Consider the following 18954-nt stretch of genomic DNA (forward strand, 5'->3'; position numbering starts at 1 on the left):
TGTTATTTATTTATTTATGACAAGGAATTGGCTCATGCAGTTATGGAGGCTGACAAGTACCAAGATGAGCAGTAGGCAAACTGGAGCTGCAGGACAGCTGACGGTGTCGTTAGAGTCCAGACACCAGCAGGCTCGAGATCCAGGAAAAGCCAACGTTTCAGTTCAAGTTTGAAGGCAGGAAGAAAATCAATGTCCCAGCTCATAGGCAGTCAGGCAGGCAGAGTTCCCTCTTCCTCAGCCTTTTTGTTCTATTCAGGCCTTTGACTGACTGGATGAGGCTCACGCACGTCAGGGAGGGCAATCCGCTTTACCAAGTCTACCTACCAACCGAAGTGTTAACCTCACCCAGAAACACCCTCACAGACACACTCAGAACGATGACTGACCAAATATCTGGGCACCCTGGGCCTAGTCAAGTTGATACATAAAATGCACCATCATAAATACCTGTATGATCACTACCTAGATTCAACAATTGTTAACGTTTTGCCATATTTGCTTGCTCTATCTATATTTTAGCTCAACCATTTGAAGAAAATGAAGACATGATAACACTTCACCCTCAAATACTTAAGCATCTCTTCAAAGTAAGCATATTTTCCTACAAAATCACAGTACCATTATTACACATAAGAAAAATTAACAATACCCTAATATCACCAATGCCTAGATTGAATTTTAAATATATTGATGTGTATAGTATGTGACTATACACCCCCTGCCAAAAGCTATGAGTTCTATGTTATATACCATCCAAGAAGAGGAAACTTTTCTTTCCTCTTTTTGGATGATATAATAATCAAATAATCAAAACAGCAAGTTTATAGGGAGAAGAGTAAAGCAATTTCCTTATTACCACCATCAAGCCCAGCCTATTTAATAAATAGTTATATGAGTACAAAGACAAGGTAACATTTTGATCTCGAATCTTTGTTCCTAATCATACTTCAAGCAAAACTCATAGGTCTGGTAATATGGCTTATTTAGGAGCTTTTTTTTTTTTAAGTTCAAGAGAGTATACTTCAACAACTCACTTCTCCTATATCTAAATACATCATTTTACTGGAAAAATTCATAATTTCCTTTGCACTGAATTATTACTGACAGCAGAGTATATTCTTCCTTATGACTTAACCATACTCTGATGACTGGCAGCCACCGACGTATTAATGATGAAACACTACAATGACTAAACAATTCCCAAAGAGATGGGAATTAAAAAAATAAAACTCACAATATTGGTCTTATCTTATTCAGAAACAGGTTACAGATACTGAAAAACTCTTGATATGGATAAAAATATTTTTTACGGGTAATTATTAGAAGAATCATTAAAAGAATTAATATAATGAACATCTTAACTACTTCAAGGAAAAAAAGAACAAAGATATCTCAACCTAACAAATGTCAGGAAAAGAAAAGAATGGAACACAAACCACATAAATAGAAATAGAAAGTAAGATGTCAGGAATAAAAGCAGATATATGAGCTGGTCTCAGTGTCCATGTCTGGTTTCCCCTGTTAAAGGACTAAGCCTCTCAAATTGAATCGAAGAAACAAAATTAAATAAAAGAGATTCAGTTAGAGTGGTACAGGAGAGTTACCTAAAACTTATCTAAAACAAAACAGTTTTCAGAAGGTGCCTGGACATAAAATGAACACTGATATATGAAGAACTAGCAATAATCAATTAAATAATGTAATGGAAAGGAAGATTCCCACACAATAGCAATAAAAGTTATAAAATACCTAGGAAATAAATATAACAAGAGATATGTAAGAGCTAAATTTAAAAATATATAAAATGTTATTGAAGGCTATAAAAAATACCCAAATAAAATTAGAGACATATTTCTGAGTGAGATGATTCAAAACCATAAAGGTTTCATTTTCCAAATGTTAAATCTAAAAAGTAATTTGATTTCAGTTCATCTCAATAAGATCTATTTTTGAATTTCACAAACTGTTCATCCAGAAGAATAAATGTGCTAAAACAATAGCCAATGAAAAATTTTAAATGAACAATGACAAGATACCCTAAAAGGTATCAAAACCTACTACAAAACTACAGAACTTAAAAGAATATGGAAATAGTATGAAAATGGAACACACTAGAGAGTCTAGAAACAAACCTATGCACACAAGGGAATATGGCATATGATAAAGGTTTCCTTTTAATAAAGTACAAAAAGAATGGTCTATTAGAATCTGCAAACTCAAATGCCCATTGAAGCCAGGTAAGAGCATAAATGAGTGAAGCAAGGATGAGTGGGTACTATGCTAACTGAAGAACACAGGCCCATATGTGACAGGGGAAAGGCATAATTCTATTCTGATTAAATGACAGTGCAGAATTTTATTGCCAGAATCTCCGGCTTTTTAGAGAAGCTAGAAATAAGGACTAAACAAATAAAATTTCTTCATTTAAAAATTATTAGTAATTAATTCAAAGTTTGAAAAAACCCTGTGTGGGTACAATAAAATGAGTGCAGGCCCAGTTCAGTTAGTAAACTACCAGACTTAATAGATTGCACATCTATCCAATACATGCTCATCTATTTATTCTATAAAACCAGTAAAGGAAGATCTCTCCATCACACCAAGTAGAAAATTAAATTTCAGATGGATAAACATCTAAATATAAAACAAAACCATACAGGGACCTTAAGAAAATAGATTTACTTAAATAGTAATAATAATGATGATCCCAACAACAGCCAACAACAAAAACTATAAAAAGGGAAATGGCTTAGGGGGGAAGAGTAGGGAAAAGGAGAATTAAAATCGTGTAAAAATCTTACCAGCTTTTTACTACCCTGCTTTGAACCAGACCAAAGTCTCTCTTAAGGGGTAAGAAAAATTCTATGCAAAGCTGCTTACAAAGTTTTTAGCCAAATAGGTATGTAATTGCAAGCCAGACAGGATAAGCACATACAGATACCAGATACAAGTATTCCTTACAAACTGATAATTTATTACACTGCAATTGAAACCAGGGTTGACTACAAACACCAGTGTTTGCCAGCTATTCAATACCTGAAAGTATCTCTGGTCAGTTAGGGCCTGCTGCTGGTTATCTTTCCTGGGCTCATCTTTTTTCTCTGTGTCCTCAGCCTTGTTTTGACTGATAAGATCCTGTAATCTAAAGGGGGAGGAGGGGAATCAAGATATTACAAAATGCTTTCCTAGACACTGGATTAAAATAACAAACTGAGCCAATGATCCAGCTACCCTCCCAAACAGCTTTATGTTTTCACATATATGTGTGTGTATGCGTGCACACACACACACTTTCATACATGCATTTAAAAAAATGTTAAGCCATACTGTCACTGGAAAACAAGAAGGTCCGCTCAATAGACCACAAATTAGAATCACTAAAACAAAAGGGATCAGACTGAAAAAGAAAGTTCTAACCACTCCCCAACACGTGCAAATAATAGAATAGAAAAACTACAGCAAAGGATGGAAGCAACATAAAAGGTTCTCCAAGCTTGGAGGCTACAGGTGAAGAGAGCAAGAAGCAATGGGCAGGGCAGCTGGTTTGGGCAGTGTAGCAGCAAGAGCTAGAGAGCATGGTCCTTCCTTCTTCATGCTCCGCTTGTGCCAAAGACCAGACAACAGTGATGCCGGAGCATCTCCCAGTCAAGAGCGCATGAAAACCCAAGAGACCATTGTTCCAGGGGGCTACTGGAACTCTGGGGGAGAGTCTCTTTACCCAGAAACCTAACTATGTATGAGTGCATCCCCCAGTAGCAAACCCTTGCCTTTCTCCAAATATCTCTGCAGTTAGGCTGTAGTAGACATTCCTCCTCCCACCCACCATGCCTTTGAGAAAAACTGGTCTCCTATTACACCCGCTTCAAATTGACCATCTTAACTTTGAGTATACGTCTCGGTTTCTTACAGAGCCCTGTCCCATTAACTGACTCCATGACTCATTAATGAGCTTGACCTGCTGTTTGTAAAATAGAATATCCATATTCCATCACGTCATCTGCCTGCTAAAAAAGCAATCAATGGCTTCCCACTGCTTTGTGAATTAAATCTAATCTCCTGGGGTTAGCACGTGAACCTCTCCATGCTGTTAGTCCTAACCCAATATTCCTCCTGACTCCTTTCTTACCTCATCTCTTACTACTACCCTACAGTTATCTACTCCAGTCACATGTGTTGTCCTTGACCTTCACTCAATTGCTTATCTCTGCTCTCTAGTGAGTATGTGCCAAAAACAAATTAATATGGAATCAGCTCTAGATAAAAAGTCAACCTCCTCCCTCTAGTAGACACAAAGACCTCACAATCCATTTTCCACTTGACTTTCCACCTATTTGTCATATTCACATATTTTACAGTTTTGCCTAAAGGTAGTACCAGAAACATATTGTGTAGAATACAAGAGACACAGAAAAGCCAACATGCTCTCTAGTGGGAATACAAGTAAACTGATATATCTGAATTTAAATGTTCGTTAACCTTGCACATCTTGCTCCATGAACCTTTGGAATGTTTGGGCAAAATAACCTTTGGACTGGGCCATAGCAACACTGTCTTACAAACAATTGTTAGTAAAGCCAACAGTAAAAGCAGATAGCCTGACCACAAGGACTGATAATTATGGACATTCTTTCTGGAGACAGGATCAGTAACCAATCATGTCCAGCTAAAGAATAACTCAGTTTGTTAACACCAACAGAAATTCCTTTCTTCTGTGAAAAATAATACAAAGGAGCCACTTCAAAATGGAGTCAGAGCAGCCATCCCAGAGGAAGTGCTATGTACGTCTTACTCCTCAAACCTTTGGAATGTCTAAACTGGGCAAAATAAGCTTTGGACTGGGCCAAACCAACACTGTATTTCAAACAACTATTTGTAAAGCTAACAGAAAAGCAGACACTCTGACTAACGGACTAAAAATTAAAGACATTCTTTAGAATTAGCAGCACCATGTTTAGCTAAAGAATAACAGCTTATGAGCACCTATAGAAATTCTTTCCTTGACTTAATAACACCAATAGAAATCCCTTCTTTCTATTCATGTAATTATTCCCCTTCTCTTTCTCATAAAAACCCTTTGCCATTACCCCCTATCAGAACACTATTTGAGTGTCTGTCTGCATCAGTGCTTCCTGAATAACTATTCTTTTGGATCTCAAACACTTGTTGCCTCTCACTCTGGCCTTTTATTTTTAGGTTAACACTTCTAGTCACGTAATTGGAATAATTACTTTTCCCTTCCTTTTCTCATAAAAGCACCCTGTAATCAGGACACTATGTGGGTTTCTGTCTGAATTGTACTTAATTCTTTTTGATCTCAAATAAATGCTGTCGCCTCTCATTCTGGCTTTTTTTTTTTTAAGAGTGTTTTAGAAACTTATATTGTAGCAGAATATGCTGTACTCAGAAATATGCTAGGGTTGTTTTGTAGTCTCCAGAGCAGCAAGCAAGGCTGGAGGGCCACAAAATTCCCCGGAGAGTGGCTAAGGGATACTTCATGCACTTAGCAGACACTCATTCCACGGAGCCAGCAGCAACAGCTCGGTTTCTTTGTGGAGTCTGGGAAAAAGAGAAAACTGTACTTCCAACTTAAAATATGCTGTGTTATCTCCTGTTTTCTATAGCCATCTCCGAAAGATAAGTTTCTATGTGCAGACATTTTATAGCTTTTAACTGTCTGTTGAAACCTTTCCATGATCTCATGGTGATTCATTCCCATTCTGAAGATAAGGAAAGAGTTGAAAAGGGGAATGCCAATTTTGTTTTAAAATCATGCTAATTTAGCCACAATGATACAAAACACATGTATGCATCCATACGAGCCTCTCAAAGTTATGTTTCCTGAATCCTTTTCCCTGCATTCCTAGGATTTTTGAAATAATTAGGATGAAAAAGAAGGGTGGTTCTCTTCAATCCAGCAGCCACAACTCTGAAGGCAACTGTTTCTCTAGGAGGGCAGTCCAGCTCCGGGCCAAAATCCAATGTGTTTTCTTTCAGGCCCAGACCACAGGCAATTATAAAAGCCTTGCCTGGAAAGCCTCCTGGGGGAAAGCTGCCCTCCCCACACCAGACTTGGTGCACAGCCTGTGCACTGCAATCTCTGGAGGGAGTTGCTGTCAAGGATTCAGCGCCCCTGACCTCTCCCTTCCCTCCATACTCCCGGTGGCCACGCTCACATGCACGTCTGCCTTCCTAGCCCAGGTGCCTCCATTCAGGGCCCTTTTCATCTCTCTTACTGGGGTGGGGAAAGCCGTAACTGAAACACTTTCCTCCACTCTGTCTGTTTTTCCACTCCTAAGCCTTCTCCTAGGCCCATGAAACAGTAGGAGTCTTTTGTGCTAGGCTCCTAGGCAGTGAGATGCTTCCTGCCATCTGTGCGGCATGTCACTGACTGAACTTTGCCTGGTGCCATTCCCTGGGGAAAATGGAAGACTGAGGCGCCAGCCTTTTTCTTTTTGGCTCCTTGCTTATACTACTGCAGTAAGTGAATGAAGCCTGGATGATTCATTTCAATTTGGCTTGTTACCCTAACTGACCACCTCTCGCCTGTCGGCTCAACACTAGGGTGATGGGATTCTGATTTTGTTTTCTCCTAGCAAAATAGAAATACCATTGAACAATTAAATGGAATTAGTGTAGTACCTCTGGTTATCTTGCACCAGCAGACCTACGTGATCACTTCCTAGCAACAGAATTTTACTCAGCCTGTTTGTAATATTAACTGAAACAAGAGAAGCCCATGTTTTCCCATGTTAAATTAATAGCCTCAGTTGATACTGAAGGTTGCTTAGTTGAAAAGTAACTACAAATCTAAAGGGAAAAAAAAGGAATTTTCTCTGGTTCTAGAAGGGAAAGAGACTTTCTCCTCCTTTTCTTGTAGCATTTCTTTTTGAAAACTTGTTGTTGCAAATCATTTCTCTGTCTCTTTAAAAAGAATGAAAATTTTTTAAGATTTACAGAAGCCTCTTGGCAATTTTACATCCTAGGAATGTGTATCTTGGGAGTCTTGGAACCACCCCTTTGTGATGTGAACATCAGGGAGGACCATGCCTTATCTTCCTGTCTCTGTTGGGAGTTCAGCCTAGCCTCCAGGCTCTAAATTGTAACTTCCTGTTTGTCTAAACAAAACAAGAAGTTTCATTTTTCCTTTGGATAAAGACAATTCACATGTATGTAATGGCTGTATCTGCCTGGTTGTATAAAAGGGTGAGATTTCATTCTGTCTTTGCAGACTGCCTATAATGCACTTACAGTCTGCTTGAATGTTTATTCAGTAATATTAATAAAACTGTTTCTTTTTTTTTCTATGTATGTGGAAAGGGCCCAACATCAGTTCTTTGAAAAAATTTTCTACCTCTGCTACTTAAGAAAATAAAAATTTAAAAAGTTTTACCTTTAAAAAAATTTTTTCGGTGGGTGTTTTGTTTGGCTTTAATTATTAGTGTGGTGGTTAAGAGTGTGAACTTTGGAGTCAGAATGACTGGATACAGATCTGACTTCTTTCCAAATTCTCCTACATACCACCTGTGTGATGTGGGCAAGGTATCTAACATTCCTAATTCTGTTTCCACATCTAGATACTACAAAAGTTCCACACCTAAAAACAAATTAACAGATTTTTTTTTAATTCCAAATTTAAATTTCTAAAAACACAAAATTTCCTCAAATTCAGCAGAAAAAATATATCAGGGATTGGTTCTGAATCAATTTTAAAGTCTAACCGTGAAAAGTCAGTCTAAAGACCAGAGCCCAAATGAACACCACTATATACAAATACACACACACACACACACACACACACACACACACACAGAGGGTGCCAAAAAAATGCATACACATTTTAAGAAAATAAAACTGTATTAAAATTGTAATACTCAATATGTACCGATAACAAAAGACGACTACAAGTCACCTTTGACTTCTGCATTTACAAGAGGTGCTCAAAATGGTTCCCATCAGTGTAATTTTAATACCATTTTTTCCTTTCTTAAAATGTGTATACATTTTTTTGGCACCCTCTGTATATAGTCAATTGTTATTTGTGGTAGTTATGTCCTACAAAGTCACCACAAACATTAAATTCGCAGAGACTACTCCATTGCTCGTCGGGGAAAGACAGGACCAGGTTCCTGCATGCATCTGGTCCCATTCCCTCAAGTGATCAATAGCCTTGTCTTTAAACATCAGCGCACATAAAACTAGGTTAACAGCACTGTCACTCATGCCTAAATGAAGTTTACCTAACAGACGTATTTTCTCCATAAGGCAGATCACAGCCTTCTTGTGTGTAAAGATACTAAACAGCACTTCAACACTATGTCTGGACGCCATCTTGGAGAAATTGCCCAGAAAAAGCACAAAAATGCAAAAAAAAAAAAAAAAAAAGGAAAAGAAAAAAGAAAGTGGCACTGTGATAATAAAAAGGATGCTTATTTACATTATGCGAGCTGAAACAAGAAGGCAGAGTGTCATCTTGTTCAACAGCTGGAAATGTATGTGTTGGGCATGTCTAGGAATGATTCTGAAGGTGCTACAAAGTATTGATTTGGGGATTAAAAATGCATTTTAGCAGGTAGGCTAATTCACAAATACAGAATTTGTGAACAATAGGATTGTATATATGTATATATACTATGTATATATACTTGTAAGTGCATTTATATATGTGTGTGTATATCTTCACTAATATACTTGCCTTGAAGTCAATACGATTCCTTTGCGGGGAATCAGGATATGCCACTCCAAAATATGCCACTTTGACATGAATGTTTTAAGTTAAAGGAATTTGAAAAAAGGCAGGTGCAAGAAAGACTCTCTGATCTGCCCGCTTCTCTCCTGAAGCAGATCATAAGACCCTCATGTGACAGGTACTCTCCCTGTACCAGGTGAAAAGGAGCATCTTTATCTCTGAAGACAGAGGGATGCCAAGAAGAATCCGAGTTTCTCCCAGTTGACTACCCTTATGTCCTGTCGCGTTTTTCCACAACTTTCCACTCTTTTCATCAAACCTAGTATAAAAACGCTCAGGCTTAACTTCTTCTTCAGGTCTTCATTTCCTCATAGAGTCTCCCACATCACATAAAACTCACATATTCAATAAATTTGTATGTTTTTCTCATGTTAATCTGTCTTCATCGGTTTAATTTTTAGGCCCAGCCTAAGAGGGCTGATGAAATTTTTCTTTCCCTACACCTTCTCCTCTGACTTTTTATCCCCCTACATCCTCCTGTTACCAGTTGCTTCTTCACCAATTTTCCCATCTCAGTTAATGCACCAACGAATACCTGGTTATTCAGGCCTAGCTTAGGAGTCTTGATTTTTCCCCCCTCAGCTGCCTATATCCAATCCATCACCAAGTCCTATCAGTTCTACCTCTAATCTTCCAAACACTTCTCATCACGTCCACTACTGCCACTTTGAATCATGTCACCACCTCTTGTTCAAATTCACACAATAGCAATGCTCACACTATTTTACATTTAATACTATATATAAAAACTGTGTTGTTTATTTTCACTCTCCTCCCTTCATGTAATCTCCATGAGGGCAGGGACTTTAACCATTTGGTTTTCCACTGCAATTCCACTAACTCAGAATGCTAAGTAGATAGTACAAGGTACGACAGGTACCCAAAATGTCAAGCAATAGTAGGAAGGGAAAAAACATTATTTTTTTATAAATGCAGTCTTTCCAAACCTTCCACCTCTCTCTCTCTCTTTCTCTCTCTCTCTCTCTCTCTTCCCCTCTCTCTCTCTGTTTTCCTCTCTACTATCTTAATTTAACTCAATATGAAATCTTGGATGTCCAGAATACTTGCCTTTCACTGTGGCATGTGTTGCCACAGGAAGGAACATAGCTGTCACTGCAAATTGAATCAACTTACAATAACATAATTGATTTAATAGATCTGATGCATATAATAACTCAAATAGTTTTCAAAATATTTCATCCCAATGCTTCCCACACTACTTCCTCAAGTCCCGTTCCCTTGAATCAAAGAGTACACATGGATAATCTTCAGAAAATATGATCACTATTTGAGGACCAATTTTTTGCAACTCCTCTGAGCACACGCTTTTCCAAGTCAAGAAAGGTACAAGTGGGGGATATGAATGGCTCACTGCACTCATTCTGGTACTTTTAAAGTATGACGCGGCTATATAGGCTTCAGGTCATGACTACCACTAACAAAAATTGGGGGCTTGTCATTTCTAATTTCAGTGATTCCCTTGCAATTCCTCCATGACTTCCAAAAACAATTTTCTAGTTAAAATCTTGTCTTTTATTATTATCAGGCAACTACCTTTTTCTTGTTCGTAAGATGAATATATAGTCAAATCCAACACAGTAGAAATTGTTTTTAAACTGTGGAACCAGAAATATCCCTGGTTAGTGTCATTGCCTCCCCCGCCTCCCCCAGCAGCATGGTAATTTCAAGCCGAGGCCATTATGAAGTAAGAGGATAGGTAATACAAATAATAAAATATTTTTAAAAATAAAAATGAAAAAAATATATATAAAATCCTAATAAATTTGTAACTTTGGTAAAATATAATTACTTGATGTTTTTCTTAAGGGCTTTCTCCAGTTTCTTCACCTGTTGTTTATAAAGTCTTAATTCATGCTGTGTGGGCCTGTAGAAAATAAATTATGTTGAATGCATTCAATTTATTAAATAAAACTATAAAGATATTTAACAATAAACAACAGAGTATACCTTGTTACTTGTTACAAATATGCTTATTAAAATTCTTAAAATATTTCATGATTGCTACTGAGGTGTTAACTGGCCATCGGATTTCTTCTCTATATTTCCGGTTCAAAACTTTTTAGCATTTTTTTTATTGTTGTTACTCTATTGTTTTTATAGCGAAATATTTCAAATGTACAGATAAGAAGAGAGAATAGTAAAACAAATAGTGGTATATCTACCACTCAGCTTTATCAAAGTTGAATATTAACAGATTTGTCTTATGTTAAACTAAAACATTATACATACACTAAAACTCCACGTATGTCCCTCACTACTGTCATTCCTCTCCTCCTCATAACACAGGTAACCACTTTCCTAAATTCACTATCCATTATTCCCATGCATGTTTTAAAATTTTTGCTACATATTTATATAATCATAAATTTACATATTACTATGTGGCAGGTCGTTAAACTTTATATAAGAGGTTTTTATACTGTAGGTATCAATCCCTTCTCCATTAAAGTATAAGCTTTATGAAAACAAGATATTTGTTTTGGTCATTATACGAGAGCTTAAGACAATGTCTAACTTATAATAGGTGTTCAACAAATAGTTGTTGAATGAAAAAAGTCTCCACAATGTTCATTCCTCACTATCAGCATGGAGAGTGTCATCCCCTCATGGTAGTATGCGGCATATAAATACACCTTTCCTATCATATGCCATTTCAACTTTTTAGTTTTCTTCTCCCACAACACAGGGAGAAGATGAAATAATGAGACATCCAAAAGTAACTTGGGAATGGAAATCTCACAGTGTAAGACTGAGTCTGCTCTGAGCTCCTACCCAGTTTTATCCTCTTCATTGTGGACTCCTATTTTCTCACTTCCCTTGCCTACCTATGTGTTCTTGTTCCTTCCATTATATGAAAGACAACTGACCAAAATGAGCAGACGAGTACGAGTTTCTCCAAGATTAGTTTCAGAGAAAAGGGGCTAGAATGATTCATTTAACCTTCCAAATTCCAGTATGTGTTTACTTTCCAAAGGTGAAATAAAAATGACTTAAGTTTTTCTTACCTGCTTTCCAAATCTTTTTGGAGATTCAGCTTTTCACTTAAAAGTACATCAATCTTAGATTTTGATTCCTTGAGTTGATTCTGTAATGACTGCAATGCATTTTATAGAAAAAGAGTTAACTTTCCTAGGAAATTATTATTTTACTTTATAAGAAAGTATTTATTAGACATCTAATCTCCATACCATTAGAAGGCCTTTATAAGTTGGTGAGGCATCAAAGCTTCTATAATCTTTTTCTTCTTCTGACTGACTTTCATCTTCTTTATAATGCCTATGAAAAAATACATGCAGTATACTTCGTATGAAAAATCTATCTTCAAAGAAAAAAATCTAGCTAACAAAAATTAAATCAATCCAATAAGGGTTTGATAACCTAAATATGAATTAAAATTTAGCCAAATTTCCTACTTGTTCTCATACAGAATGGTATTATTAGGTTCTACTGCCTAATATTATAGTATATATCTGCTCACTAGCACCTGAATTAGAATGTGAAATCCACACAAACCAGAACTTTGTCTGTCTTGTTCCCCATTTTATCTCACTGCCTAGAAGAGTATGGGGCATAAAGGTGGGTAAAAAACATTTGTTAAATGAATAAACAAAGCATACTGTTTTTTTCCTTCTAGTACTTTTAGGTCACCAAAAAAGCTAAATGGAAAAAATGTACAGTATAAGTGGACAAAGCAGCAGGTTTAATAGTCCTGATTCAAGTCTTGACACCACCATTAGCCAGCTGTGTTATTTGAGGTCAATCTCTCAGAATTTGTTTTCACATCTGTCAGATAGATATAATATCTGTCATATGTCTCTCACAGGATTGGTGTTAAAAGTAAACAAAAGATATTAAAGCATTCTGTGAACTGCCAACTACTACTAGTAAATCAGTTATTATTTTAACAATCCTGATGCATTAACACTGGCCTGTCCAATACGGTAAACACTGGCTCCATGTGGCTAAGGAGGACTTAAAATGTGGCTGTGCAACTGGAGAACAAAATTTTTAATTTTATTTAAAATTAAAACTTAAGAACTGATGCAATGCAAATATTTTTCTGCTAAACACAACTTTACTGTTTAGAGCTACAATCCACTGTGTTGCACCACGTGCAAGTATTACTGTTGCAGCCTAATGTGCACTGGGCACATGCGTGGCTTGTAATACTACACACAAACATACAACCAGTCTAGTCAGTGTCAATGGATTGATCCAGTTTGAATGGTTTTCTTTTTTCCTATACACCAATATAACACTGTAGTGTGTTTATTCTGGTATTACATTTATGGTGATACCTATATAAATCAGAATTAATAATTAAACTGATAGTTATTTTAAGAACTAAACAATTTTTCTAGTTTAAAAAAATAATTATGGACAGATTTTTAACAGAATCAAGTGGAGATGATAACATCTGAGAGAGTACAACTGGGACAGTAAAGAGACTTAAAGAAGGTATGTCATGAATTTCCTGATGAATGCTCTTTTGACTTGCTGCAGAACGAAATGAAAAAGCTGTTGGCTCACAAGTGACAAGAGAAAAAAAACAGGTAAATTGGACTTCATAAAATTTAAAAAATTATTGAGCTTCTAAGGACACCATAAAGAAAAAAGACAACCCACAAAACAGGAAAAAAATATTTGCAAATCTGATAAAGGACTTATATCCTGAACACATAAAGAACTCTTGCAACTCAACAATAAAAAGACTAATAACTCCATTTAAAACTGGGCAAAGGACTTAAATAAACATTTCTCAAAAAAAATATATGCAAATTACAATAAGATATGAAAAGACCCTCAACATCATTAGCCCTTAGGGAAATGCAAATGAAAACCACAAGGATATACCACTTCAAACCCACTAGCATGGCTAAAATTAAAAGACAGACAATAATAAGTTTTGATGAGGATGTGGAAAAACTGGAATCCTCATACACTGCTTGGTGGAAGTGTAAAATGGAAACAAAATGCAACCACTTTGTAAAAACAGATTGATAGTTCCTCAAAATGTTAAACATCTAATGTTACCAAATGACCCAGCAATTCCATACCTAAATATATATCCAAGAGAGGTGAAACATGCCTATACAAAAACTTGTAAACAAATGTATGTAGCAGCATTATCCATAATAACCAAAGAGTGGAAACAACCCAAATGTCCATCAACTGATAAAAGGATAAACAAAATGTGGCGTATCCATACATTAAACTATTATTCAGACAGAAAAAGATATTAAGTACTGACACATGCTATAATATGAGCCTTGCAAACATTATGCAGAGGCCAGTCATAAATGATCACATATTGTATATGATTCAATTTATATGAAATGTTCAGAACAGGCAAATCCATACAGACAGGAAGTACACTGGTGGCTGCTTAGGGGTTGGTTGGGTTGCAGGTGGGCAGGGGCACCGGGCAGCGAGCAGGTGGGGCGTGACTGCTAATGGATATGGGGTTTTTCAATAGGGTGATGAACAAGTCCTAAAACTGATCATGGTGACGGTGACAAAACTCGGAATATAGTAAAACCATTGAATTGTACCTTTAAAATGGTAAATTCTATGGTATGTGAATTATACCGCAATAAAGCTGTTATTTTAAAAAGTTGTTTGTAATATAAAAACATTTTAAGATAATAAAATAGATAATGTTAAGAGGCATTTTCAGCAAATTCACAGTGAATGTAATAATAGTCTCAAGAGTGAAAAAAGCATGGAAGTTAGCCACCGAAATCAGAATTAACCATCCAACAAAAACTCGTAATATGGGGGTATTTTTTTCAGAAGAATCTGAGCTTGTAACTTTGCCCAGCTATAAAACACTTTGAAGTTTTGCACAAAAACAGAAATGGTTTATAGATGTAATGATGGCAAAGTAAATTATTTCAGTTACAGAAAATTTGTAGGAAAATGAGGAAATAAAAGATCTTCAATTAAACCCACAAACAACTGTCTGCAAAAATACGAGACCTTTCTCATAATATCAAAGATTAATCCAAACTTTGAAAAATGTCAAGTACTTTATCTTCAGATGAGTAATGTGCCCAATTAATACTTTGGGAAATGTTTGTCTCAAAAAAGACTTCCAAATTTACTAAGAAATGTTGTCAACTTAAGACCTGAAAAAAAAAAAAAAACTCGAACTTGTAGTGCATGTGTTTTTGAATTCTGCATATCTATCCAATGAAGAATTTCAGCTAGATATGAAAAAAATCATTTTTTAATCACAATTGGTGTTCCAGCGTTGTTAGGTCAAAAATCCAGATTTACTGGAATTTTTAAAAAGACTGATATTTCTCTTGCTTTCTTTGTTATACTATATATATAACACATGTGTTGGAAATATTTGTTTTCTGAAGCACACTATGAAAAATGTCATGGATACAGTTGTAAAATTATTCAACATGTGCAAATGTTATGCCAGTTGGTGAAACTGCTGAAACAAATAGAAGATAATGAATTCGAGGATCTTGTATTTTTTGCTAAGGCTTATTGGTTGAGTCATGGAAGTTACAAAGATTTATTGTACTATTAACCTGAATTCAATTATTTTCTTGAAAAAATGTTGTTCAATAATTAAAGACAAAAAAATGGCACTGTGATTTGTTTTTTCACCAATATCACTCTACAAATGAGTAAGCTAAATCTGAAGCTCCAAAAAAAGGAAAAGCATTATTTGTGATTAGCTGATAGGCCTGAGAATTTACACTGAAATGGAAACTTTTCCTAATAAAAATCAGTAATATTGATTTTATACATTTTTCTAATATGAATCAATATGTAGATTTTAGTTTTAATCAGCAGTACATGTAAATTGGCTACTAAAATTACAAAAAAACTGAAGAATTTTGTTGCTCTTGATAGATTTAGAGTTGCTTTTCAATTTTGCAATAGTCTTCTGAATTAAATAAGAACTAGTGAATTTATTTAAGTTAGACAGTTTTGAAACTGTTATGTCTTTAATTCAGAGTCAAATCAATTATTCTAAAAAAGATAAACCAGTTTTGTAAATGTGGATGCAAATATTAAAGGAAAAACAAAATTTTTGTACTTGATTCAGTTGCTAGAAAACCTCTAGGTATGTTTGGAACAATTTGGATATGTAAATCTATTTTTCAACTGTAAACTTTATGAAATCTAAATACAGATAAAATATTTCTGATGAAAAATTAGTATCTGAATTGAAATATATGCCATAAATTAAAATAGTCATATTTCGCTGAGTTAGTCTGAAAAAAAGAATATGAAATATCTCATTAATAATGTTCTTATTGATTACATGTTGAAACATTACTTTGGATATTAAATATGTAAAAATGTATTTCATTTGTTTATTTTTACTTTTTAACTTGGCTACATGAAAATGCAAAATTATATATGCGGCTTGCATTACATTTCTACTGGAAAGTGCTGTGCTAACATATCTCTCAGACCTTCTAACACACATGCTGGACTTGAACAAATTATCATTTTAGGAAAGATGGTGATGATAAGGACGACTGACTAGCTACTACATAACAAGTACTATGTTTTATATAAGCTATTTCATATCTAACAGGTGAAGAAGTAATGCTTAGAGGAGGTATATAACTTGGTCAAAGTCACTCAAATAGTAAGTATTAGGTTGGTGCAAAAGTAATTGCAGTTTTTGCAATTATTTTTAACCTTTTAAACGGCAATTACTTTTTTAAAAATTTTATTTATTGTTTAAACATTTTTTTATTAGTTTCGGTTGTACAAAACAATATAATAGTTAACATTTATCATTTATATCCCTCACACAGTGATAACAACCCCCATTTCCCCATCTACTATCCCTCTGACATCGCACACAGCCATTACATTTCCACTGTCTCTACTCCTAAAGCTGTACTGCCACTTCTTGAACCGCAATTACTTCTGCACCAACCTAATACGTAGTAGTGGTGAGACTCAAATGGAAATCTCTGGCTCCAAAGCCTATGCGCTTACATCACTCCCTATATACACGCTAAAATACCTGTCATTTACGGCTACACTTGTTCTCAAGAGAAGCCTAATATACAAATGTACTAGAGGAGGGCAATTGTAAATGTACACGGACCTAAAGGAAAATGGGTTTCAGTGAAGAATTATCACACTATTTCCCTGCAGTCCTTTATTTAGCATTGACAGATTTTGTGGTTTTCCTGAAGCAGAAACCATTCTAAGCATGCCCCACGCTCTCATTAGGATGTGGCACTCCCACAAGTTCCTCCGCGCCCTTTCTCCAGTGGCCTGCAGAAGGCTCGGGAAGGGCCCAGTATTGAAGATGGTGCTCCTTAGGGATGAAGAGAAAGAGCTCAACTAGAGAAATCCTGTGTCTTATTTTCTTCCCTAATCCACATGCGATCATGTCCAGGAGATCAGAAGTGAATCTCAAAGCCACTTGCTTCCATTTCCCAAGACCATTTTTAAAATTCCTATCTAAAGAGAAGAATGGAATTAGACATGGGAACTTCACTCAACTACTAATTCACTATAGAACTGTTTTCCCCAGGGGTAGCTTTTCAAATGTCTCTGACATCTCAGAAGCTCCATCTGAGCCTCATAGATTTTATTCCTATGTTACTTTCCTTGGCTCTTTAATCCTACCAAGCCAGGGAAATACTAATAGAAATAGAAATAACAAGTAATATATTCCATGCAATCTACACTGATGTATTAATATTAGGTAAAGAAAAGTAGGTAAAGTAAATTAGCTAAGAGCCTCTCATTTTAAAATTTACTTTTCCTCTTTTTCAAAGATTGTAGCATGTTTGTTTGCACTTTTTTTCTAAGACTTCCAACTAGTTAACCGCCATATATGCATATTGCAGATTTGGTTCCAGACCACCACAATAAAGCGGGTCTTGCAATCTTTTGTTGATGGAGGGTCTTGCCTTTCATTTTTTAAAAAAGGCAACATCTGTGAAGCACAATAAAGCAAAGTGCAATAAAACAAGGTACGCCTGTATTCACATTTCTTGATTGCTGCTTTCCCTGCATTTTCTAATGTATGGCGACAAAAAGGAATATCAATCAATAGGTATTCAGAAACTGCCCTCCACAAATCCCTCTGGAGGCTTCCCCAAGCCTGTGCCCTAAAGTAGAGCACCCAAATGGTATGCCATAGACACACTGTGCAAAGGGTTACAGATGTGCCAAGGTACTCATCCCCCTCAGCCCTCCGGACAACTGGGTAAGGCGTGAGGTGGCCAGAGTTCCTGAGTCAGTTGTTTCTGACTGCAGCTTTGTCTGTTCATCTTTCTGTGGTATACAAACATCACTTTTGGTGTTTCATGATGAGAAAAACTTTGGACAATGTTGCCCTTTAAAAAAATGGAGGTTAACATGGTAAAACTGGTTTTGTTATATGTTGTTCCACCACAAGAACCTATCAACGACATTAAGTGAAAACTTACTGTGTATTTATTATATTTTACTTCTGTTAACTTTACTGAAGAAACAGAAAAAATAATAATTGGTGTCAAGCAGAGGGCTTCTGCTTCGGCAAGAGGCCCACGCCCTGTCTGTCTTCTTCCTTTGGTCTTGCTCCTGTAGCTACAGGTACGTAACACCTTCTCTCGGGCTTCCTGTTTTATCCCACTTAGGCCTCCAACGTAGCCTGTATTCCCTCATTTTCTATTCTTTTGCACCTCTTTCATCTTTAAATTCTTTCATCACCTTTTCTTTAGTAATTTAATACTATTCATTATTTTTATAGTACTCCTGCTTCTTAAGGTGATGCTAACATCCTATTTGGAGATCTCAAAATCCATCTTGAAGTTGCTACAATCTCACTATCAAGTTAGTACTCACTCTTAGAAAGAAGATTGAGTTTATAAACTGTGCAGTCCAAGAACCCTGAAAACCCTCTTGTTGAGAGACTTTATGTCGCTGCAAAGTTTAAATGACTTCTAATTTTCTCATTTGTAAGAACATTATTTATAATGTAGATCCTATTCTGTTCCTATCTCCTTCTCCCATAACGAGAGACATTCAATCTAAATATCTGACCTGAGCCAAAGCATTTGTATAGGCCAAAGTGTTTCACTTCGGCTGACAGGTGATGACGGGATTAAGTAAAAAATTCATTTTCCCCAAAAATTCATTTTCCTTAATCTCAGATTTTCACTACAAATTCATGACAATCAAATTCAACACCACGTCCCTCAATG

The 18954-nt window shown here is 35.9% G+C and overlaps 1 protein-coding gene across 9 annotated transcripts in view; it reads right to left on the reverse strand.

Annotated features, from left to right (window-relative positions):
• Window positions 1-18954, reverse strand: part of CEP70 (centrosomal protein 70) — a 53621-nt gene that overhangs the window by 10904 nt on the left and 23763 nt on the right. For all 9 annotated transcript variants that reach the window (XM_033133061.1, XM_033133059.1, XM_033133060.1 and 6 more), the window contains 4 exons: window positions 11956-12043; window positions 11773-11861; window positions 10557-10631; window positions 3037-3142 (listed from right to left, as the gene is read on the reverse strand). In XM_033133061.1, coding sequence (XP_032988952.1) covers window positions 3037-3142; window positions 10557-10631; window positions 11773-11861; window positions 11956-12043 — 358 coding nt within the window. The remainder of the gene's footprint in view (window positions 1-3036; window positions 3143-10556; window positions 10632-11772; window positions 11862-11955; window positions 12044-18954) is intronic.

This window comes from Rhinolophus ferrumequinum, chromosome 17 (assembly GCF_004115265.2).
Source record: "Rhinolophus ferrumequinum isolate MPI-CBG mRhiFer1 chromosome 17, mRhiFer1_v1.p, whole genome shotgun sequence".
NCBI lineage: Eukaryota > Metazoa > Chordata > Mammalia > Chiroptera > Rhinolophidae > Rhinolophus > Rhinolophus ferrumequinum.